Source organism: Oncorhynchus tshawytscha, linkage group LG25, assembly GCF_018296145.1.
Source record: "Oncorhynchus tshawytscha isolate Ot180627B linkage group LG25, Otsh_v2.0, whole genome shotgun sequence".
Taxonomy (NCBI): Eukaryota; Metazoa; Chordata; class Actinopteri; order Salmoniformes; family Salmonidae; genus Oncorhynchus; species Oncorhynchus tshawytscha.
In genome coordinates this window covers 43,934,637-43,958,122 of record NC_056453.1, presented here as the reverse complement: position 1 = coordinate 43,958,122, position 23,486 = coordinate 43,934,637, and the positions used below count along the sequence as shown (strand labels likewise).

Sequence of the window (23,486 nt, the reverse complement as noted above, 5' to 3'; positions counted from 1 at the left end):
TCCTGGATGGGTAGAGGTGGAGGAGGAGAGGAGGGGTGTTGGTAGCTATGTCCTGGATGGATAGAGGTGGAGGAGGAGAGGAGGGGTGTTGGTAGCTATGTCCTGGATGGATAGAGGTGGAGGAGGAGAGGAGGGAAGGGGTGAAGGTAGCTATGTCCTGGATGGGTAGAGGTGGAGGAGGAGAGGAGGGGTGTTGGTAGCTATGTCCTGGATGGATAGAGGTGGAGGAGGAGATGAGGGGTGAAGGTAGCTATGTCCTGGATGGGTAGAGGTGGAGGAGGAGAGGAGGGAAGGGGTGTTGGTAGCTATGTCCTGGATGGATAGAGGTGGAGGAGGAGAGGAGGGGTGTTGGTAGCTATGTCCTGGATGGATAGAGGCGGAGGAGGAGATGAGGGGTGAAGGTAGCTATGTCCTGGATGGGTAGAGGTGGAGGAGGAGAGGAGGGAAGGGGTGAAGGTAGGTATGTCCTGGATGGGTAGAGGTGGAGGAGGAGAGGAGGGGTGTTGGTAGCTATGTCCTGGATGGATAGAGGTGGAGGAGGAGAGGAGGGGTGTTGGTAGCTATGTCCTGGATGGATAGAGGTGGAGGAGGAGAGGAGGGAAGGGGTGAAGGTAGCTATGTCCTGGATGGGTAGAGGTGGAGGAGTAGAGGAGGGGTGTTGGTAGCTATGTCCTGGATGGATAGAGGTGGAGGAGGAGAGGAGGGAAGGGGTGAAGGTAGCTATGTCCTGGATGGGTAGAGGTGGAGGAGGAGAGGAGGGGTATTGATAGCTATGTCCTGGATGGGTAGATGTGGAGGAGAAGGGAAGGGGTGTTGGGGAGGTGGTGGGGGAGGTGGTGGAGAGGGGATGGAAGACAGGAGAGGAGGTGGAGGACAGAAGAGGGGGTGGAGGACAGGAGAGGGTGTAGAGAGGGGGTGGAGGACAGGAGAGGGGGTAGAGAGGGGGTGGAGGACAGGAGAGGGGGTGGAGGACAGGAGAGGGAGTAGAGAGGGGTGGAGGACAGGAGAGGGGTAGAGAGGGGGTGGAGGACAGGAGAGGGAGTAGAGAGGGGGTGGAGGACAGGAGAGGGGTAGAGAGGGGGTGGAGGACAGGAGAGGGGGTAGAGAGGGGGTGGAGGACAGGAGAGGGGGTAGAGAGGGGGTGGAGGACAGGAGAGGGGATAGCGAGACACTCACTAGGGGAGTTGGTGCGATGGGTGTAAGGGCTGCTGTACGGTGCAGAGCGATGGTTTCTCAGGGTGGAGTAGCGGTCACAGCCGTGGGACGAGGACAGGGACAGTGGGCTTCCAAACTGCGTGTGAGGGCTAGCAGGAGGTCCTGGGATGAACCATCCACTCACTGTAGTGTGGTGGGCCCACAGGAACACAGGGAAACATGGAGTCATTTTATGTGGGGAGTTTTATATCTTCTATTCCTTAAATCCACCACATTTATTTTGAACACCTTTTTTTTTTGCTTATGTGTCAAATTGAAGAATTGAGATCTAAAAAATAAAGAATTAAATGTACTGTCTGTAAACTCTATTGTATGTATCAATCCCATTCTTTATTTAAATTTCTAAATAAATATATATATATATATAAAATAGTTAGTCAATGTTTACATTGCCAATGTGCTGTCTGTTAACTCTATCGTATGTATCAATCCCATTCTTTATTTAAATGTTTAATAAATAAATAAATATATATATCTAAAATACTCACATTGAGAGTAGCTTGAGTGCTGGTTGTCACTGTCATCCATGATGTCTTTATGATCCGTTCTGTGGAGAGGGGATCCAATCAGAACAGGTCTGTGGAACACTGGCTCTCAATCTAAACGCTCACTAATATATCCTGTATTCTAAATCAAATCTAACGAAATGTATATTTCTAGTGGACAGAAAAGGGAGCAGGCAACTTGCCCTACCTTTCTTTAGCATCCAGAAAGGCCTTGGCAAACGGGTTGTATTTGATTTTCAGACCGGTTATCTAAAATGTGGAGTGAAAATACAATGCAAAATTGGTTAAGACCTAATAATAAAATAACGAATCTTTATTAAACTAGATTTTTTTACATGTTATATCTTCTTCAACTAAAAATACCAAAACAAAATGTCTACAACGTTGCGTACTTCAAAGTCTACGTATTGGACAGTTATACGTGAACAACAGCAACAAAAACACACATTACTATTAACATTAGAGTGTTTATAAAATAATGTATCAATACAATAATGTACCTCTTCGTTCTGGTAGGCAGTGACCGCTATGAACTGAGTCTCCGGGAAGGAGTGACTCGTGATCATTCTCTGCGGCCCTCCGACGCGCACAATATGGACACGTGGCTCATATTTGTGCAACGAGTTTAACATGATCTGAAAAATGTATAAAAAATGTTGTTTTTTAAAGCAAAAAGTTAAATAACATGCTTTATTTTACAGGTATAAATAGATCATTTATTTTAATCGAAATGTTGATTGATGGGTGTTCCCGTGACAACATAGCCTAAAATGTATACACGCTTGATTGTAATTCGCTTTAGATAAAAGCGTCTTCTGAATGGCATATATTATATAAATGATCATTCTCGAGAAGCCGGTGTTTGGAGGATATATTGGCACGGGTCTCGTTTGGAAATTCCTGGCCACCCCACATAGCCTGGTTCCTCTCTAGGTTTCTTCCTATGTTTTGGCCTTTCTAGGGAGTTTTTCCTAGCCACCGTGCTTCTACACCTGCATTGCTTGCTGTTTGGGGTTTTATTCTGGGTTTCTGTTACAGCACTTTGACATATCAGCTGATGTAAGAAGGGCTATATAAATACATTTGATTTGATTCCATAACTTGACATGTTTTCTGATCTAAATTGTTATCACAATTATTGGGGAAAAACACTAGCACTCAAAAGGTTATAAAATGACATTTAAAGTGATAAGACTGTAATCGTCTAACCTGGCCTCCTCCATTGAGTTTGTTGGTGAGTTTGACTTTACAGAATGAGACCGGATCTTTCATCCAGCGCGCTCCAAAGTTTGGCGAATCCGGGTGGATATATACGCAGCTCGGGGCTTGAGGCTCGGGTTTACCCCCGGGAACCCACTCCCCATTAACGTATTTCCACCGGTGGTTGTCCGCAGCCATGAAGTCCAGCAGGAACGAGTACATGGCGTTTGGATCCAACCCAGAAACATTCACCTTCAGCACCGGAAACATGCGCCTTGGATACAAAGGAAAATATAATAACAGGTGTCCTTATCTCATCCTTTATAGTCAAACAATAACTATAATCTATTGTACAATAGGGAATTATTGACACTTAATGTCAAGCGAACGAGCGGTTCACTTTATAGGCCATGTGAATATTAATAGACCTGGGTGTTACAGGAAACACTCTAAATATAATGAATGAATGTGTGCAATCCTGTTTCCTTTATTACTGTGATACCACAGCAATGTTATAGACACGTTTAACACTATTTATTTGTGATATAAACCTACGGCTGTTAGGGGCGGCAGGTAGCGGTTAGAGCGTTGGGCCAGTAACCGAAAGGTTGCTGGATCGAATCCACGAGTTGACAAGGTAAAAAAAAGATGTCATTCTGCCTCTGAACAAGGCAGTTAACCCACGGTTCCTAGGCCGTTATTGTAAATATTTGTTTTTACTTGCCCAGTTAAATAAATTTTTTTTAAATATATCAGCCTACCTGCTTTTTTCACTATATAAATTAAGACGGTACAACCGTTGTAAAAAGAAAGGCTATACATTTGGCAGGTAGCCGAACCATAAATAATACGCATAAAACAACCAACAATAATACAGTATATACATGTATATAAAACACATGTCAATTCAATTCTTACCTGCCATTTTTGGTTACTATCATTTCATTCGTGAGTTCCTTGAACTTCCGCCACAGTTCGTTCTCATCCAAGCCGACTTTGAGTTGTCTCTCCGTAGGATCGCCCTTCTCGCTGCCCGCCTGTAGCTCGTTCTCCACGGCAGTGAGAAGGTGGTCCACCCGGTACTGTGTAACCTTCCCCGGGCCATCCCCGCCACCTGAGGCCATTCTTTCCAACAGCTCCAGGGTTGAAAAATTACGTATTACAATTTGAGATTAAGAAAACAAAAAATCGGTCGCTCCCAAATAGGCTATATATCCAATCCACTTGAATATATCAAATATTCTCCACTCCATTGCAAGTTTCCGAATATATATTCCGAAGTAACAGTCAATAAACGGATATATCTTTGTGCCATCGCTGGTTGGCTGGTCTTCGCTTTGATGTATGCCGTCTGGTCAGCCATTGGTTGTATGAGGCTATACTGTATCAGTAGGATTAGGGAGGAAGGATGGCTTTACAGGAAGGATGGGTAATGTGTCTGAAGTCGATTGCTCACAAGCCAATTGTAATTGTTTTATTACTTCAATCTGTCAATATTTACACGTAGTAGTCTATATCAAAGAACTGCAGAATGAAACCGAGCGATTTGAACTTTCAGGTATTTATTTCAAATGTTCTTTACAGTTTGACTCAATCTCAAATGACTGGAGGCCTATGTTCAGATAAGTAGGACTCATAAAATGCTTTATTTCTGATGATCAAACTCTAGTCTAACTTGAAAGACCGAATATATTTGTATTATACTCGTTTAAAACGTTTTCACTTGTGACACTTTCTATGCGAAAGACACACTTTTAAGTTTCCCTCTAATTAAACACGTTATATTCTACGACATTATTTAAACTTTTTTTGGTTGTTGTTGCTTTTACTCATGAATTAATAGTTCTGTTTTTATTCTACAAAACTTTTAACAACTGAAATAACTTCCAAAACCATTTCCCACGACGAAGGTTATTCGAGATGTTTATTCGTTTCAAGGCCTGTGAAGTGGTCGGGTAGGTGACAAAACGCAGGAAATACAGACCAGGCCGTAACACACCTTTAACAATAGAAGGGATGCATAGAAACAAGTCTGCGAACAACAGAAAACACTTCTCAGTTTTATTATTTGGCTAAATGATTCGCAACGAGAACCAATCCATCCAGTTAGCAGAAACCCACTGCGAACAGACGATTTAACATCCAGTTTTAATTTACATTTGGTTTGAGTTTTTAACTAACGTGAATTCAACGTGAAATGAACAACGGAAATGTCACTATGTCATTGAATTTAGGTTAAAAGTTGTGGGGGTTTTTTTGTAATTTTTTGGGATTCAACGTCATCACATATATTTTTTGTTATTCTAGGAAATACACATTACAGGTGTTATATTTCTCTTCAAATAATTTGTAGTTACATTTTTATTTCGCCTTAATTTTGACAGGGAAGTTATATGTCGACCTAACAGTAGGTCTCTTTTCCAAACGCACCCTATTTAACGCACTATAAATATACACATTATACACAATTATTTTTATATATATATATATATATATATATATATATATATATATATATATATACAAAAACCCAGTCGTGGTAAGCACAAATACAACATCACAAATTACCCATAAAAACTGTTACATTTCTTCCACAAATAAGACCCCTGTCAATACTTTAAATTGACCGAACGGCACCAGGACATCAAGCTGAAATGTATATAGCGATTAAAAAGTCAAACAAAAAGCAGATTTACCTGGCTCGGTGGAAACCCAAGGAACCTCAAGAGTTAACCAATCCTGTGAACGGGGTTAGGCAACTCAGGTGTCTATACTTCAACTGAAACCTTAGATAAGAGAGAAGTTTATGAAGTATGGCCTTGTAAACAGAAAGGGAGTCATGTAGAGATCTACAGGTCTTTAGCGAAGTCCAGAAAACGTTTTGATACAGAATACAGTGATGGGTATCAAACATGTCAGCTGTAACAAAACGAAAGGCACTATGATGGATGGCATCCAATGGTTTAAGAGTTGGAGCAACTGAACTTTGATAAATAACATTACCATAATCAACAACGGATAAAAAGATTGACTGAATAATCTGCTAAACTACTGCGTAGAGAAAGGAACGATCTGTTTCTGTAGAAAAAGCAATCCAAATGCCTATTTATATGAACACGTTGGGTTGGAGAACCATCTAATGAGTGAACATGTAGTTCATCTGAAACATTCTCACCACAGTTTAAAACAACATCTATTTCCTTTTCCTGTGTTAAACACAGCATTTAAATCAGCAAGGGATTCCTGCATAGCAAAACAATCTGACTGTACTTTTCACACAGTCAGATCAACAGTCAGGGTAACAGTCAGATCAACAGTCAGGGTAACAGTCAGATCAACAGTCAGGGTAACAGTCAGGGTAACAGTCAGATCAACAGTCAGGGTAACAGTCAGGGTAACAGTCAGATCAACAGTCAGGGTAACAGTCAGATCAACAGTCAGGGTAACAGTCAGATCAACAGTCAGGGTAACAGTCAGATCAACAGTCAGGGTAACAGTCAGGGTAACAGTCAGATCAACAGTCAGGGTAACAGTCAGATCAACAGTCAGGGTAACAGTCAGGGTAACAGTCAGATCAACAGTCAGGGTAACAGTCAGATCAACAGTCAGGGTAACAGTCAGATCAGGGTAACAGTCAGGGGTAACAGTCAGGGTAACAGTCAGATCAACAGTCAGGGTAACAGTCAGATCAACAGTCAGGGTAACAGTCAGGGTAACAGTCAGATCAACAGTCAGGGTAACAGTCAGATCAACAGTCAGATCAACAGTCAGGGTAACAGTCAGATCAACAGTCAGGGTAACAGTCAGGGTAACAGTCAGATCAACAGTCAGGGTAACAGTCAGATCAACAGTCAGGGTAACAGTCAGGGTAACAGTCAGGGTAACAGTCAGATCAACAGTCAGATCAACAGTCAGATCAACAGTCAGGGTAACAGTCAGATCAACAGTCAGGGTAACAGTCAGATCAACAGTCAGATCAACAGTCTCAACAGTCAGGGTAACAGTCAGATCAACAGTCAGATCAACAGTCAGGGTAACAGCATATATAATAATATCCTCCACATATAGATGAAGTTTACCATTTAACAGATTGACAATGGTGTTTATATAAATATTCACGAGAGAACAGGTCATCTTGATCAACGGTATCAAAAGCTTTTTACAGGTCCACAAACAACGTAGCACATTTCATTTTAGTGTCTAAATCACTGACAAGATCATTAACAACTAAAGGGGTTTACTGTCATAGTGATATGTCCAGGACAACACCCTGATTGGATGTCCAGGACTAAACCCTGATTGGATGTCCAGGACTAAACCCTGATTGGATGTCCAGGCCTAAACCCTGATTGGATGTCCAGGACTAAACCCTGATTGGATGTCCAGGACTAAACCCTGATTGGATGTCCAGGACTAAACCCTGATTGGATGTCCAGGACTAAAACCCTGATTGGATGTCCAGGTCTAAACCCTGATTGGTTTACATTCAAAATACATTTCTCAGATAAAAAAAGAGCAAAGTTTTACCAGGGATTCTAGAATCTTAGCTAGACCAGGAAGTCTTGAAAAGGGGCGATAATGATTATGATCACTATTATCCGCCCTTAGGGCACAAGAGCTGATTTCATACTTTTGTCATATTTCCTGATAACAATGTTAAATAAAAATGGTGGTTATTGAGACAACAATGATGGGTGCTGCACACTTAAGCAGACCGGGATCCAATTGGTCGGTCCCTTTGGATTTCTTGTTGTATACTGATAGCATCCAGGACTTAATTTTCTTTAAATAGCCCAAAAGGAAAGCTTTGACTATCCGTCCTCTGATCATTCAGTAAGACCCCCCATATCAGCATCCAGCCCAGTATCATTATGAATAGGCTTAAAGGTTTTCAAAGAGATAGCCTGCTGAAATAAAATGGTGATTAAATGCATCAATGATAGCATGTTTCCCCGTAACGAGGCGAGTGTCTGAATTAATAGGGATTTCAAATCAAATCAAGCTTTATTAGTCACATGCGCCGAATACAACAAGTGTAGACCTTCCCATGAAATGCTGAATACAACAAGTCTAGACCTTACAGTGAAATGCTGAATACAACAAGTGTAGACCTTACAGTGAAATGCTGAATACAACAAGTGTAGACCTTACAGTGAAATGCTGAATACAACAAGTGTAGACCTTACAGTGAAATGCTGAATACAACAAGTGTAGACCTTACCGTGAAATGCTGAATACAACAAGTGTAGACCTTACAGTGAAATGCTGAATACAACAAGTGTAAACCTTACAGTGAAATGCTGAATACAACAAGTGTAGACCTTACCGTGAAATGCTGAATACAACAAGTGTAGACCTTACAGTGAAATGCTGAATACAACAAGTGTAGACCTTACAGTGAAATGCTGAATACAACAAGTGTAGACCTTACAGTGAAATGCTGAATACAACAAGTGTAGACCTTACCGTGAAATGCTGAATACAACAAGTGTAGACCTTACCGTGAAATGCTGAATACAACAAGTGTAAACCTTACCATGAAATGGTTACTTACGAGCCCTTAACCAACAGTGCAGTTCAAGAAGAGTTAAGAAAAATATTTACCAAGTAGGCTAAAATAAAAAAGTAGTAATAAAAAAAGAACGCAATAAGAATAACAAGGCTACATACAGGGGGCACCGGTACAGAGTCAGTGTGTGGGGGCACCGGTACAGAGTCAGTGTGTGGGGGCACCGGTACAGAGTCAGTGTGTTGGGGCACCGGTACAGAGTCAATGTGTTGGGGCACCGGTACAGAGTCAGTGTGTGGGGGCACCGGTACAGAGTCAATGTGTTGGGGCACCGGTACAGAGTCAGTGTGTGGGGGCACCGGTACAGAGTCAATGTGTTGGGGCACCGGTACAGAGTCAGTGTGTTGGGGCACCGGTACAGAGTCAGTGTGTGGGGGCACCGGTACAGAGTCAATGTGTTGGGGCACCGGTACAGAGTCAGTGTGTTGGGGCACCGGTACCGAGTCAATGTGTTGGGGCACCGGTACAGAGTCAGTGTGTGGGGGCACCGGTACAGAGTCAGTGTGTGGGGGCACCGGTACCGAGTCAATGTGTTGGGGCACCGGTACCGAGTCAGTGTGTTGGGGCACCGGTACAGAGTCAATGTGTGGGGGCACCGGTACAGAGTCAATGTGTTGGGGCACCGGTACAGAGTCAATGTGTTTGGGCACCGGTACAGAGTCAATGTGTTGGGGCACCGGTACAGAGTCAGTGTGCAGGGGCACCGGTACCGAGTCAATGTGTGGGGGCACCGGTACAGAGTCAGTGTACAGGGGCACCGGTACCGAGTCAGTGTACAGGGGCACCGGTACAGAGTCAGTGTGTGGGAGCACCGGTACCGAGTCAGTGTGTGGGGGCACCGGTACAGAGTCAATGTGTTGGGGCACCGGTACCGAGTCAGTGTGTTGGGGCACCGGTACCGAGTCAGTGTGTGGGGGCACCGGTACCGAGTCAGTGTGTGGGGCACCGGTACCGAGTCAGTGTGTGGGGGCACCGGTACCGAGTCAGTGTGTGGGGGCACCGGTACCGAGTCAGTGTGTGGGGGCACCGGTACCGAGTCAGTGTGTTGGGGCACCGGTACCGAGTCAGTGTGTTGGGGCACCGGTACAGAGTCAATGTGTTGGGGCACCGGTTAGTTGACAGTTTTCCAGAATTTAGTTGGGTTTCCATTACAATCTGAAAGAGCTGTTACATAATAATCAGATTTAGCCATTCTGATTATTTATTCTACACAAATCAAATCATCAAATCAAATTTTATTTGTCACATACACATGGTTAGCAGATGTTAATGCGAGTGTAGCGAAATGCTTGTGCTTCTAGTTCCGACAATGCAGTAATAACGAGCAAGTAATCTAACTAACAATTCCAAAAAAAACTACTGTCATACACAGTGTAAGGGGATAAAGAATATGTACATAAGGATATATGAAAGAGTGATGGTACAGAGCAGCATAGGCAAGATACAGTAGATGATATCGAGTACAGTATATACATATGAGATAAGTATGTAAACCAAGTGGCATAGTTAAAGTGGCTAGTGATACATGTATTACATAAGGATGCAGTCGATGATATAGAGTACAGTATCAACGTATGCATATGAGATGAACAATGTAGGGTAAGTAACATTATATAAGGTAGCATTGTTTAAAGTGGCTAGTGATATATTTACATCATTTCCCATCGATTCCCATGATTAAAGTGGCTGGAGTAGAGTCAGTGTCATTGACAGTGTGTTGGCAGTAGCCACTCAATGTTAGTGGTGGCTGTTTAACAGTCTGATGGCCTTGAGATAGAAGCTGTTTTTCAGTCTCTCGGTCCTAGCTTTGATGCACCTGTACTGACCTCGCCTTCTGGATGGCAGCGGGGTGAACAGGCAGTGGCTCGGGTGGTTGATGTCCTTGATGATCTTTATGGCCTTCCTGTAGCATCGGGTGGTGTAGGTGTCCTGGAGGGCAGGTAGTTTGCCCCCGGTGATGCGTTGTGCAGACCTCACTACCCTCTGGAGAGCCTTACGGTTGAGGGCGGTGCAGTTGCCATACCAGGCGGTGATACAGCCCGCCAGGATGCTCTCGATTGTGCATCTGTAGAAGTTTGTGAGTGCTTTTGGTGACAAGCCGAATTTCTTCAGCCTCCTGAGGTTGAAGAGGCGCTGCTGCGCCTTCCTCACGATGCTGTCTGTGTGAGTGGACCAATTCAGTTTGTCTGTGATGTGTATGCCGAGGAACTTAAAACTTGCTACCCTCTCCACTACTGTTCCATCGATGTGGATGGGGGTGTTCCCTCTGCTGTTTCCTGAAGTCCACAATCATCTCCTTAGTTTTGTTGACGTTGAGTGTGAGGTTATTTTCCTGACACCACACTCCGAGGGCCCTCACCTCCTCCCTGTAGGCCGTCTCGTCGTTGTTGGTAATCAAGCCTACCACTGTTGTGTCGTCCGCAAACTTGATGATTGAGTTGGAGGCGTGCATGGCCACGCAGTCGTGGGTGAACAGGGAGTACAGGAGAGGGCTCAGAACGCACCCTTGTGGGGCCCCAGTGTTGAGGATCAGCGGGGAGGAGATGTTGTTGCCTACCCTCACCACCTGGGGGCGGCCCGTCAGGAAGTCCAGTACCCAGTTGCACAGGGCGGGGTCGAGACCCAGGGTCTCGAGCTTGATGACGAGCTTGGAGGGTACTATGGTGTTGAATGCCGAGCTGTAGTTGATGAACAGCATTCTCACATAGGTATTCCTTTTGTCCAGATGGGTTAGGGCAGTGTGCAGTGTGGTTGAGATTGCATCGTCTGTGGACCTATTTGGGCGGTAAGCAAATTGGAGTGGGTCAAGGGTGTCAGGTAGGGTGGAGGTGATATGGTCCTTGACTAGTCTCTCAAAGCACTTCATGATGACGGATGTGAGTGCTAAGGGCGGTAGTCGTTTAGCTCAGTTACCTTAGCTTTCTTGGGAACAGGAACAATGGTGGCCCTCTTGAAGCATGTGGGAACAGCAGACTGGTATAGGGATTGATTGAATATGTCCGTAAACACACCGGCCAGCTGGTCTGCGCATGCTCTGAGGGCGCGGCTGGGGATGCCGTCTGGGCCTGCAGCCTTGCGAGGGTTAACACGTTTAAATGTCTTACTCACTTCGGCTGCAGTGAAGGAGAGACCGCATGTTTCCGTTGCAGGCCGTGTCAGTGGCACTGTATTGCAAAAAAGTTATTTAGTCTGCCTGGGAGCAAGACATCCTGGTCCGTGACTGGGCTGGGTTTCTTCCTGTAGTCCGTGATTGACTGTAGACCCTGCCACATACCTCTTGTGTCTGAGCCGTTGAATTGAGATTCTACTTTGTCTCTGTACTGGCGCTTAGCTTGTTTGATAGCCTTGCGGAGGGAATAGCTGCACTGTTTGTATTCAGCCATGTTACCAGACACCTTGCCCTGATTAAAAGCAGTGGTTCGTGCGTTCAGTTTCACACGAATGCTGCCATCAATCCAAGGTTTCTGGTTAGGGAATGTTTTAATCGTTGCTATGGGAACGACATCTTCAACGCACGTTCTAATGAACTCGCACACCGAATCAGCGTATTCGTCAATGTTGTTGTCTGACGCAATACGAAACATCTCCCAGTCCACGTGATGGAAGCAGTCTTGGAGTGTGGAGTCAGCTTGGTCAGACCAGCGTTGGACAGACCTCAGCGTGGGAGCTTCTTGTTTTAGTTTCTGTCTGTAGGCAGGGATCAACAAAATGGAGTCGTGGTCAGCTTTTCCGAAAGGGGGGGGCAGGGCCTTATATGCGTCGCGGAAGTTAGAGTAACAATGATCCAGGGTCTTTCCACCCCTGGTTGCGCAATCGATATGCTGATAAAATTTAGGGAGTCTTGTTTTCAGATTAGCCTTGTTAAAATCCCCAGCTACAATGAATGCAGCCTCCGGATAAATCGTTTCCAGTTTGCAGAGAGTTAAATAAAGTTCGTTCAGAGCCATCGATGTGTCTGCTTGGGGGGATATATACGGCTGTGATTATAATCGAAGAGAATTCTCTTGGTAGATAATGCGGTCTACATTTGATTGTGAGGAATTCTAAATCAGGTGAACAGAAGGATTTGAGTTCCTGTATGTTTCTTTCATCACACCATGTCACGTTGGCCATAAGACATACGCCCCCGCCCCTCTTCTTACCAGAAAGATGTTTGTTTCTGTCGGCGCGATGCGTGGAGAAACCCGCTGGCTGCACCGCTACGGATTGCGTCTCTCCAGTTAGCCATGTTTCCGTGAAGCAGAGAACGTTACAGTCTCTGATGTCCCTCTGGAATGCTACCCTTGCTCGGATTTCATCAACCTTGTTGTCAAGAGACTGGACATTGGCAAGAAGAATGCTAGGGAGTGGTGCACGGTGTGCCCGTCTCCGGAGTCTGACCAGAAGACCGCTTCGTTTCCCTCTTTTTCTGAGTCGTTTTTTTTTTCTTTTTCGCTGCATGTGATCCACTCGGTTACACTGGTTGTAAGGCAGAACACAGGATCCGCGTCGCGAAAAACATATTCTTGGTCGTACTGATAGTGAGTTGACGCTGATCTTATATTCAGTAGTTCTTGTCGGCTGTATGTAAAGAAACCTAAGATGACCTGGGGTACTAGTGTAAGAAATAACACGTAAAAAAACAAAAAACTGCATAGTTTCCTAGGAACGCGAAGCGAGGCGGCCATCTCTGTCGGCGCCGGAAGTAGCTGTGATGATTCCTCAGTTGCTTAAAAACTTGCCAGTCCAGGCTTAAGCCTTTGTTCCTGGCCTTGACCCAAGCATCATCTCTTTTATGAATGACTTCTGATAATTCCAGAGTGTACCAGGCATTCAATCTACCTTTAACCCTCCATTTTATAAAGGGAGCATGACTATCCACAATAGTATTGAAGACATCTGCAAAGAGGCGCAAAGCTGAATCAAGTACAGGGAATGCTGAAATACAGGTGCATCAAAGCTGGGACCGAGAGACTGAAAAACAGCTTCTATCTCAAGGCCATCAGACTGTTAAACAGCCACCACTAACATTGAGTGGCTGCTGTCAACACACTGACACTGACACTGACTCAACTCCAGCCACTTTAATAATGGGAATTGATGGGAAATGATGTAAATATATCACTAGCCACTTTAAACAATGCTACCTTATATAATGTTACTTACCCTACATTATTCATCTCATATGCATACGTAGATACTGTACTCTATATCATCGACTGCATCCTTATGTAATACATGTATCACTAGCCACTTTAACTATGCCACTTGGTTTACATACTCATCTCATATGTATATACTGTACTCGATATCATCTACTGTATCTTGCCTATGCTGCTCTGTACCATCACTCATTCATATATCCTTATGTACATATTCTTTATCCCCTTACACTGTGTATAAGACAGTAGTTTTTTTGGAATTGTTAGTTAGATTACTTGTTCGTTATTACTGCATTGTCAGAACTAGAAGCACAAGCATTTCGCTACACTCGCATTAACATCTGCTAACCATGTGTATGTGACAAATAAAATTTGATTTGATTTGATTTGATTTGACAATCAACGCTGAAATACAATCAAGATCACTAAAAATATAGATTGTGTAAACTGAAGTTTTTAAAGTTCCTTGCTGTGAGTTCCTCTAACCCAAACAACTGGGTAACGGTCACTAATATCTTAGGAGAAGACACCAGTAGGAACATATTTCTCTGGTGTATTCGTTAGAATGAGATCAATCAGAGTTGGACTTTGAAGGATCTTTAGGGTTGGACAGTGTTAGGCTTAGAAACATCTGATTTGGTTTGAGAAGAGGAGGACGGTTCCCAACCAGCGTCTTCTTTCTCCTTGTCAGAGTGAACACTAGGAAATACACACTGCGTCTATGGTAGAATGCCAAGGAAAATGTCATTAAAAAGTGTTAAAGATGATTAATGAAGTTAATGATGATGACGGAATGTTTTCTTTGAGTCAAATGGACTATGATACAAAATGGAGGAGAAAAAAATGCTGTTCATTCTGAGAAATGCTCAAATTAAATGACAATGACGGAATATCCCGTATTTTTTTCCCTCCAAATAGCGGTTGCTATGGCAGTTTACAATTTAGGAACACAAATCTGTAAATAGCAGACGTAACATGGAGGCGTTATATTCCATCTTCCACAGGGGAGGAGGTTTCTATGTACTGTGTTACTAACCAAATCTTGGACTGGGTCTGAGGGGGCGGACGGACGGACGGACACACACACACACACGGACACACACACACACACACACGGAGGAGGAGGAGAGAGGAGGAGAGACAGAGAGGGGAGAGGAGAGAGGAGAGGGGGAGGGAGGTGGGAGAGGAGGAGGGGAGGGGAGAAGAGGAAAGAAGGGTAGGAGAGGAGGAGGAGGAGGAGGGGGCGAGGCAGAGATTAGAGGAGGAGGAGAGGAGCGGAGGAGGGAAGGAGGGAAGGAGGAGAGGAGATATGACGGGGAGGGGTCAGTGTGTGTTAACAAAGGGGAGGGGTCAGTGTATGTTAACAAAGGGGAGGGGTCAGTGTGTTAACAAAGGGGGGGGTCAGTGTATGTTAACAAAGGGGAGGGGTCAGAGTGTGTTAACAAAGGGGAGGGGTCAGTGTGTGTTAACAAAGGGGAGGGGTCAGAGTGTGTTAACAAAGGGGAGGGGTCAGAGTGTGTTAACAAAGGGGAGGGGTCAGTGTATGTTAACAAAGGGGAGGGGTCAGAGTGTGTTAACAAAGGGGAGGGGTCAGAGTGTGTTAACAAAGGAGAGGTGTCAGAGTGTGTTAACAAAGGGGAGGGGTCAGTGTAAATTAGGCCTGTAGCTTCTCATTCACGCACCTCTAAGAGACAGCCATGTTGGTAAGGGACAGGGTGTGTTACCTACTGTAGCTAGACTACACCAACCTCTAAGAGACAGCCATGTTGGTAAGGGACAGGGTGTGTTAGCTAGATAGACCACACCAACCTCTAAGAGACAGCCATGTTGGTAAGGGACAGGGTGTGTTAGCTACTGTAGCTAGACTACACCAACCTCTGAGAGACAGCCATGTTGGTAAGGGACAGGGTGTGTTAGCTAGCTAGGCCACACCAACCTCAGATAGACAGCCATGTAGGCAAGGGACAAGTTGTGTTAGCTACTGTAGCTAGGCCACACCAACCTCTGAGAGACAGCCATGTTGGTAAGGGACAGGGTGTGTTACCTACTGTAGCTAGGCCACACCAACCTCTAAGAGACAGCCATGTTGGTAAGGGACACGGTGTGTTAGCTACTGTAGCTAGGCCACACCAACCTCTAAGAGACAGCCATGTTGGTAAGAGACAGGGTGTGTTAGCTAGCTAGGCCACACCAACCTCTAAGAGACAGCCATGTTGGTAAGGGACAGGGTGTGTTAGCTAGCTAGGCCACACCAACCTCTTAGAGACAGCCATGTTGGTAAGGGACAGGGTGTGTTAGCTAGCTAGGCCACACCAACCTCTAAGAGACAGGGTGTGTTAGCTAGCTAGGCCACACCAACCTCTAAGAGACAGCCATGTTGGTAAGGGACAGGGTGTGTTAGCTACCTAGGCCACACCAACCTCTAAGAGACAGCCATGTTGGTAAGGGACAGTGTGTGTTAGCTAGCTAGACTATACCAGAGAGGAAGAGGAAAATGAGAAGACCAACTCAGCGGATAAATCTGTCTCCCTCCAGCAGGTAGCTTTTTTATCTAGTTTTTTTTCCACCCAAACAAAGGGGTTTTTGTATGGAATGAATGGTTTATTTGCTAAGTGAGGTTTACTTTATCTAATAGAAGTTTCTTAATGCTTAGCTTGTTACGAGTATACTGATATAAGGACACGTGACCCCCCCGGAAACTTTGAGAAAAAACACTCTATCGAGTTGTCTCGAGGTCTGTAGCATATTCATGGGGTTTATAAACAGCAATAGGCAGTCATCAACCGATGGATGGAAACATTCTGAGCCAGTTTGTTACTGTTAGCAAGCAGAAAATGTGGCTAACTCGACCAACTAGCTGTACGTTCGTTAGGAGCAACTATTTATTGTGCATTGGGGGAAAGGATAAGCTAGCGAACAAGAGTCTAGCAATATAGCTATGTAGTACGTCAAAAGAAACTAAATGTGCGTTCCTTTTTCCATCTTCATGTTTTCACCCAGTGGATGAACACAGCAATGACAGGGCGTCGTTTTCCATGGATGTTTGATCAATAAACACAATTCATGACCAATTTTTTATTTGTTCTTTTACTTTTGTAATTCTGTTTATGATCCTGTATATGATCTTATATTGCTTGGATATCTTGTATATTTATTTATTTTAATTTTACCTTTATTTAACTTGGCAAGTCAGTTAAGAACAAATTCTTATTTAAAATGACGGCTTAGGGTTAACTGGGTTAACTGCCTTGTTCAGGGGCAGAACAACATATTTTTACCTTGTCAGCTCGGAGATTCGAACTAACAACATTTCGGTTATTTGCTGTAAATAAATGCAGTTGACAGTGAGAGGACGTTTCTTTTTTGCTGAGTTTCTAAAAATACAATCTTATTTTGTTGTAATACTATAATCCATGCATTGTTACACTTACGCACTGAAACTGGTCATCCTAAAGCACAGAGACTGTATTCTCTGTCTAAAGCTAGTCTTGAAAGTATATTTTCGCCTTTGATATGATGTTAAATCCCCTGTTATAACAAAGGAATCTAGTTAATCGTATATTATATGACCATGGTTAGCTAGCTAGCGGTGTCTAAACAGAGTATGTTTTAACAGAATAGCAGCCTGAGTGTAACGGTCGTCGTATGAAGAAGGTGTGGACCAAAGTGCAGCGTGGTAAGTGTTCATGTTATTTTTATTTAAACTGAACACAAAACAAAATATCAAAGAGAATGAACGGAAACTAAACAGTCCTGTCAGGTGCAGAAACACAAAACAACTACCCACAACCCATAGTGGGAAAACAGGCTGCCTAAGTATGGTTCTCAATCAGAGACAACGATTGCCAACTGCCTCTGATTGGGAACCATACCAGGCCAAACACATAGAAATAGAAAACATAGAACACAAAACATAGAATGTCCACCCCAACTCACACCCTGACCAAACTAATATAGAGACATAAAAAAGGAACTAAGGTCAGGACGTGAAACTGAGGATGATTAGCTAGCTACCTAGCAGTGTTTAAAACAGAGTATCTTTTAACAGAATAGCAGTCTGTGGATAGCTATAGATGTAAAAGAAAAACAGATCAAACGCACCTTACGGAACAGCGAGGACATTGAAGAGACAGACACACAAACTACATACACTTACATATGGATTTTGTATCGTAGATATGTGATAGTAGGGAAAGGGGGGGGCCGGGGTACCAAGTCAGTTGTACTACTGAATGCCTTCAACTGTCTTCCGCATTTAACCCAACCCCTCTGAATCAGAGAGGTGCGGAGGGCTGCCTTATTCGACATCCACGTCTTTGTCACCCGGGAACAGTGGGTTAACTACCTTGTTCAGGGGAACAGTGGGTTAACAGCCTTGTTCAGGGGAACAGTGGGTTAACAGCCTTGTTCAGGGGAACAGTAGGTTAACAGCCTTGTTCAGGGGAACATTGGGGTTAACTGCCTTGTTCAGGGGCAGAACGACGGATTTTTACCTTGTCAGCTTGGGGATTCGATCCAGCAACCTTTCAGTTACCGGCCCAACGCTCTAACCACTAGAATACCTAGAGTAGTGGTCTGAGGGAACACACTTAATGTGGTGTGAAAAGTGTTATGAAATGTAATGTCATGTATTATTTTTAATTGTATATAACTGCCTTAATGTTGCTGGACCCCAGGAAGAGTAGCTGCTGCCTTGGCAGGAACTAATGGGGATCCATAATAAACCCCAGGAAGAGTAGCTGCTGCCTTGGCAGGAACTAATGGGGATCCATAATAAACCCCAGGAAGAGTAGCTGCTGCCTTGGCAGGAACTAATGGGGATCCATAATAAACCCCAGGAAGAGTAGCTGCTGCCTTGGCAGGAACTAATGGGGATCCATAATAAACCCCAGGAAGAGTAGCTGCTGCCTTGGCAGGAACTAATGGGGATCCATAATAAACCCCAGGAAGAGTAGCTGCTGCCTTGGCAGGAACTAATGGGGATCCATAATAAACCCCAGGAAGAGTAGCTGCTGCCTTGGCAGGAACTAATGGGGATCCATAATAAACCCCAGGAAGAGTAGCTGCTGCCTTGGCAGGAACTAATGGGGATCCGTAATGGAAGGATCCAGGAACTAATGGGGAAACCCCAGGAAGAGTAGCTGCTGCCTTGGCAGGAACTAATGGGGATCCATAAACCCCAGGAAACCCCTTGGCAGGAAGAGGAAGAGTAGCTGCTGCCTTGGCAGGAACTAATGGGGATCCATAATAAACCCCAGGAAGAGTAGCTGCTGCCTTGGCAGGAACTAATGGGGATCCATAATAAACCCCAGGAAGAGTAGCTGCTGCCTTGTCAGGAACTAATGGGGATCCATAATAAACCCCAGGAAGAGTAGCTGCTGCCTTGGCAGGAACTAATGGGGGTCCATGGAAGAGTAGCTGCCTTGGCAGGAACTAATGGGGGTCCATAATAAACCCCAGGAAGAGTAGCTGCTGCCTTGTCAGGAACTAATGGGGATCCATAATAAACCACAGGAAGAGTAGCTGCTGCCTTGGCAGGAACAAATGGGGATCCGTAATAAACCCCAGGAAGAGTAGCTGCTGCCTTGGCAGGAACTAATGGGGGTCCATAATAAACCCCAGGAAGAGTAGCTGCTGCCTTGGCAGGAACTAACAGGGATCTATAATAAAAACAAATACAGTGAATGTATAAAATGTAACACCTCGTTTTTGCAACAATGACCAGAAGTCAGTGTGTTCTGTGTTCAGTTTCCCACTCAATGCAGAGAGGTAGGACACATTTCTGCTAAGCAGTAGATCTGATTCTACACGTTCTGCTAGTGTCATGAACTCTAGACTGTCAATGTGTAATATTACTACCTTGTTAATTACTGACTTATGTTCTACACAGAGGTGGAAAAAGGTACCCCGTTGTCATACTTGAGTAAAGGTTAAGATACCTTATTAGAAAATGATTCAAGGGAAAGTCACCCAGTGAAATTCTACTTGAGGAAAAGTCTAAAAGTATTTGGTTTTAAATATACTTATGTATCAAAAGTAAATGTAATTTCGAAAAAATACTTAAATATCAAATGTAAAAGTAAAAGTATAAATAATTTCAAATTCCTTATATTAAGCAAACCAGACAGCACTATTTTCCTGTTTGTTTATTTATTTACGGATAGCCAGGGGCACACTCCAACACTCAGACATCATTTACAAACAAAGCATGTGTTTAGTGAGTCCGCCAGATAAGAGGCAATATGAATGACCAGGGATGTTCTCTTGATAATTTTGTGAATTTGACAATTGTCCTGTCCTGCTTAGCATTCCATTCCGAGTACTTTAGGGGGTCAGGGAAAATGTATGGAGTAAAAAGTACATACATTATCTTGAGGAAAACCCCTCCCTTTCCTCTCACACCCATACCAGCTTTACCTCAGCTAAACCTCACACTATATGCCACATCCTGGTTGCGTGTTCCATCCTGGCTGTGTGTTCCATCCTGGTTGTGTGTTCCATCCTGGTTGCGTGTTCCATCCTGGTTGCGTGTTCCATCCTGGCTGTGTGTTCCATCCTGGTTGCGTGTTCCATCCTGGTTGCGTGTTCCATCCTGGTTGCGTGTTCCATCCTGGTTGCGTGTTCCATCCTGGTTGTGTGTTCCATCCTGGTTGCGTGTTCCATCCTGGTTGCGTGTTCCATCCTGGTTGCGTGTTCCATCCTGGTTGCCATCCTGTGTTCCATCCTGGTTGCGTGTTCCATCCTGGTTGCGTGTTCTATCCTGGTTGCGTGTTCCATCCTGGTTGCGTGTTCCATCCTGGTTGTGTGTTCCATCCTGGTTGTGTGTTCCATCCTGGTTGCGTGTTCCATCCTGGTTGCGTGTTCCATCCTGGTTGCGTGTTCCATCCTGGTTGCGTGTTCCATCCTGGTTGCGTGTTCCATCCTGGTTGTGTGTTCCATCCTGGTTGTGTGTTCCATCCTGGTTGGGGGTCCAACCACTGGGAAGGAAGAGAGACTGTGTTAGTCTAGTCGGTGATGGATGGACCAGGCCAACCACACATCACACTCATAGTAAGTACATTATTCCTCAGTAAAGTAGGTCTCAGCTAAGTCCGTGCCAGTCATAAAAGACAAGTGTGAGTGGTTACTTCCCTTATTACTTGATTTTCTTTCATTTCATTGGTTACTGGATGATGGCCAGCGTTTCTGCAGTTAAGAACCAACATCCCAGCAGAAGTACCTGGTTGTATTGACAGTATTTTCAACCAGTTTTGCCTGCTGGGATGATTAGGACCTGTCAATGGTTGGGGTCTGAGTGAAGCACTGTCTTCAGTGCTAGTTTCCCACACAGAGACAACACCTCCAGCCCAACCTTCAGTGCTAGTTTCCCACACAGAGACAACACCTCCAGCCCAACCTTCAGTGCTAGTTTCCCACACAGAGACAACACCTCCAGCCCAACCTTCAGTGCTAGTTTCCCACACAGAGAAAACAGCTCCAGCCCAACCTTCAGCGCTAGTTTCCCACACAGAGACAACACTCTGGGAAGGAAGAGAGACTGTGTCAATCCAGTCGTTGATGGATGGACCAGGCCAGGCAGTGGTGGATCTGAGACCTGCCCTGCCCTCCCCTGCCCTCCCTGCCCTGCCCTTCCCTCCATCCTCTTCCTCCTCCCCTGCCCTTCCCTCCCTCACCTTTCCTGCTTCTCAGCTGTTAGCACTGGGCCAGAGTGAGTAATACCACTCATCAGTTCTGTCTAACCACTATTTGCTGTCCTCCATCCCCCTCCAGTTCCCTCTAGCTCTCTCCAGCCAGGAATGTTTGTCTAGGTCCGTTCTGACACAGAGGTGTGAGAAATATGGGTCCTGTCATGCCTCTGTGCATATATGTCCATCTCAGCACCTCCGCATAACCTCACTTTATCATCGTTATGGCTCTTCAACGTCTCAATTCAATTCAAAAGGGGCTTTATTGGCATTTGGAAACATCTGTTTACATTGCCAAAAGTAGGTGAAGAAAACTCTCTCTCTCTCTCTCTTTTATCTCTCAGTCTCTCTCTCTCTCTCTCTCTCTCTCTCCCCTCCTTCTCAATTCTTCTGTCAATAGAACTCTACTGTCATAGTAATCTCTACTGAATATTTACAAAAAATCATTTAGGATTTTATTCTTGGCACAGAATTCATCCTTATGGCTATTTTCAGAAAAAAAAATGTATTTCCACAATGTTTTGTTTGTGGGTTGTTTTTTTGTCTCAAGCGTCCCAAATGTTACATTTGTGTGTGTGTGTCTGTGTGTGTGTGTGTGGAGGGGTCAGGGCAGGGAATGACACCCTCCCTACTGCAGGTGTGTTTGCCTCCCAGCGTTAAGTGGGATTACTGCCCCTGTGTGTGTGTGTGTGTGTGTGTGTGTGTGTGTGTGTGTGTGTGTGTGTGTGTGTGTGTGTGTGTGGTGGTTTGACACGTACCGTGGGAAACATTTGCTCAGTGTTGTCCTGTTCCTGCTGCTGTGAGAGGAGGCAGGCTGGAGAGCTCTCCCCAAGCCCTCTTTCTTAAAGTCTCCAGGTACATGCCCTCTCTTTGTCTCTGGAAGGACAATCTGTGAGCGAAAAACCACAACAAAAAGCACCCTGAGATAGGCCACACAGTCACAGTCAGTTAGCTCAGATTTCAACACATCCTTCCCAGAATGAAATGGAGCAAGCTAGTTACTCAATTTGATTCTGCAGGCGATTTGATTTGATTCAAACTCGCTAGAGCACACATGATTTGGTTCTGGCTTCCAAGATTAGTAGGATCAGAACCTCACACCCTGACTGGGATGGAGTTCTCCAGGGGTCTGCCCAGTCGACAGGCCTCTCGGTCAGGTAACACACCACCATGCTGACCCCCCTGTTCCTTCCTGTGCTGCCCAGTCAACAGGCCTCTCGGTCGGGTAACACCACCATCCTGACCCCCACGTTCCTTCCTGTGCTGCCCAGTCGACAGGCCTCTCGGTCGGGTAACACCACCATCCTGACCCCCACGTTCCTTCCTGTGCTGCCCAGTCGACAGGCCTCTCGGTCGAGTAGCACACCACCATCCTGACCTCCCCCGTTTCCTTCCTGTGCTGCCCAGTCGACAGGCCTCTCGGTCGGGTAACACCACTATCCTGACCCCCCGTTCCTTCCTGTGCTGCCCAGTCGACAGGCCTCTCGTGCTCCCAGGGGCCTCTAACACCACCATCCTGACCCCCACGTTCCTTCCTGTGCTGCCCAGTCAACAGGCCTCTCGGTCGGGTAACACCACCATCCTGACCCCCCGTTTCCTTCCTGTGCTACCCAGTCGGCAGGCCTCTCGGTCGGGTAACACCACCATCCTGACCCCTCCTAATCCTCTATGGCGACAGCTCTATGCGATGTGTGTGTGTGTGACCTGCACGGTAGGTGTTGTGTTGTTAATATATTCCTAATGATGTGCTACTTCTGAAGGGTACCCCCGCTGGGGAGACTCTGCTCACACCCGGTAACACTGAACACCCAGGTGAAGACACACTTTGTCTGGTGGATGATAACTGGTACAACAGAGGAACAGGGTGGGGTTTACTCACAGCACAGTGTAGCAGGTAACAGGTCTATACAAACCCCAGAGAGAGAGAGGAGATGGGGGGGGCAGAGAGAGAAAGTGGGTGGGAGGGTAGAGCAAGAAAATAGGATATGGAGACGTGGAGATGTGATGGTACACTGGTACACTAACCTCGAAACCCAGAACCAGGTCTAATTTGTGGGCAAGCCAGGTACTCTAGTAGAAAAGAGGTTTAATGACTTGACATCACAAGGTTATTTCCACTTTAGTCAAGACCGATCATCTACCTTAATAACCATATCCTTAATAACCATAT

General features: G+C 45.1%; 1 protein-coding gene and 1 long non-coding RNA gene across 2 annotated transcripts in view; both read right to left on the bottom strand.

The window, feature by feature from the left end:
- tbxtb (T-box transcription factor Tb) overlaps nucleotides 1–4,045 on the bottom strand; it is an 8,542-nt gene extending 4,497 nt beyond the window's left edge. Inside the window, exons 1-6 of the mRNA XM_024387243.2 lie at nucleotides 3,840–4,045; nucleotides 2,931–3,195; nucleotides 2,222–2,356; nucleotides 1,909–1,970; nucleotides 1,704–1,762; nucleotides 1,177–1,338 (exon numbers count right to left, since the gene is read on the bottom strand). Of these exons, the coding sequence (XP_024243011.2) occupies nucleotides 1,177–1,338; nucleotides 1,704–1,762; nucleotides 1,909–1,970; nucleotides 2,222–2,356; nucleotides 2,931–3,195; nucleotides 3,840–4,045 (889 nt within the window). The remainder of the gene's footprint in view (nucleotides 1–1,176; nucleotides 1,339–1,703; nucleotides 1,763–1,908; nucleotides 1,971–2,221; nucleotides 2,357–2,930; nucleotides 3,196–3,839) is intronic.
- A 16,299-nt stretch (nucleotides 4,046–20,344) lies between these two features.
- LOC121840743 lies at nucleotides 20,345–22,193 on the bottom strand. Its single transcript, XR_006079875.1, has 2 exons — nucleotides 22,075–22,193; nucleotides 20,345–20,608 (listed from the first exon to the last, which is right to left on the bottom strand). It is a non-coding gene; the product is annotated as an uncharacterized LOC121840743 (long non-coding RNA).
- Nucleotides 22,194–23,486: the final 1,293 nt, after the last annotated feature.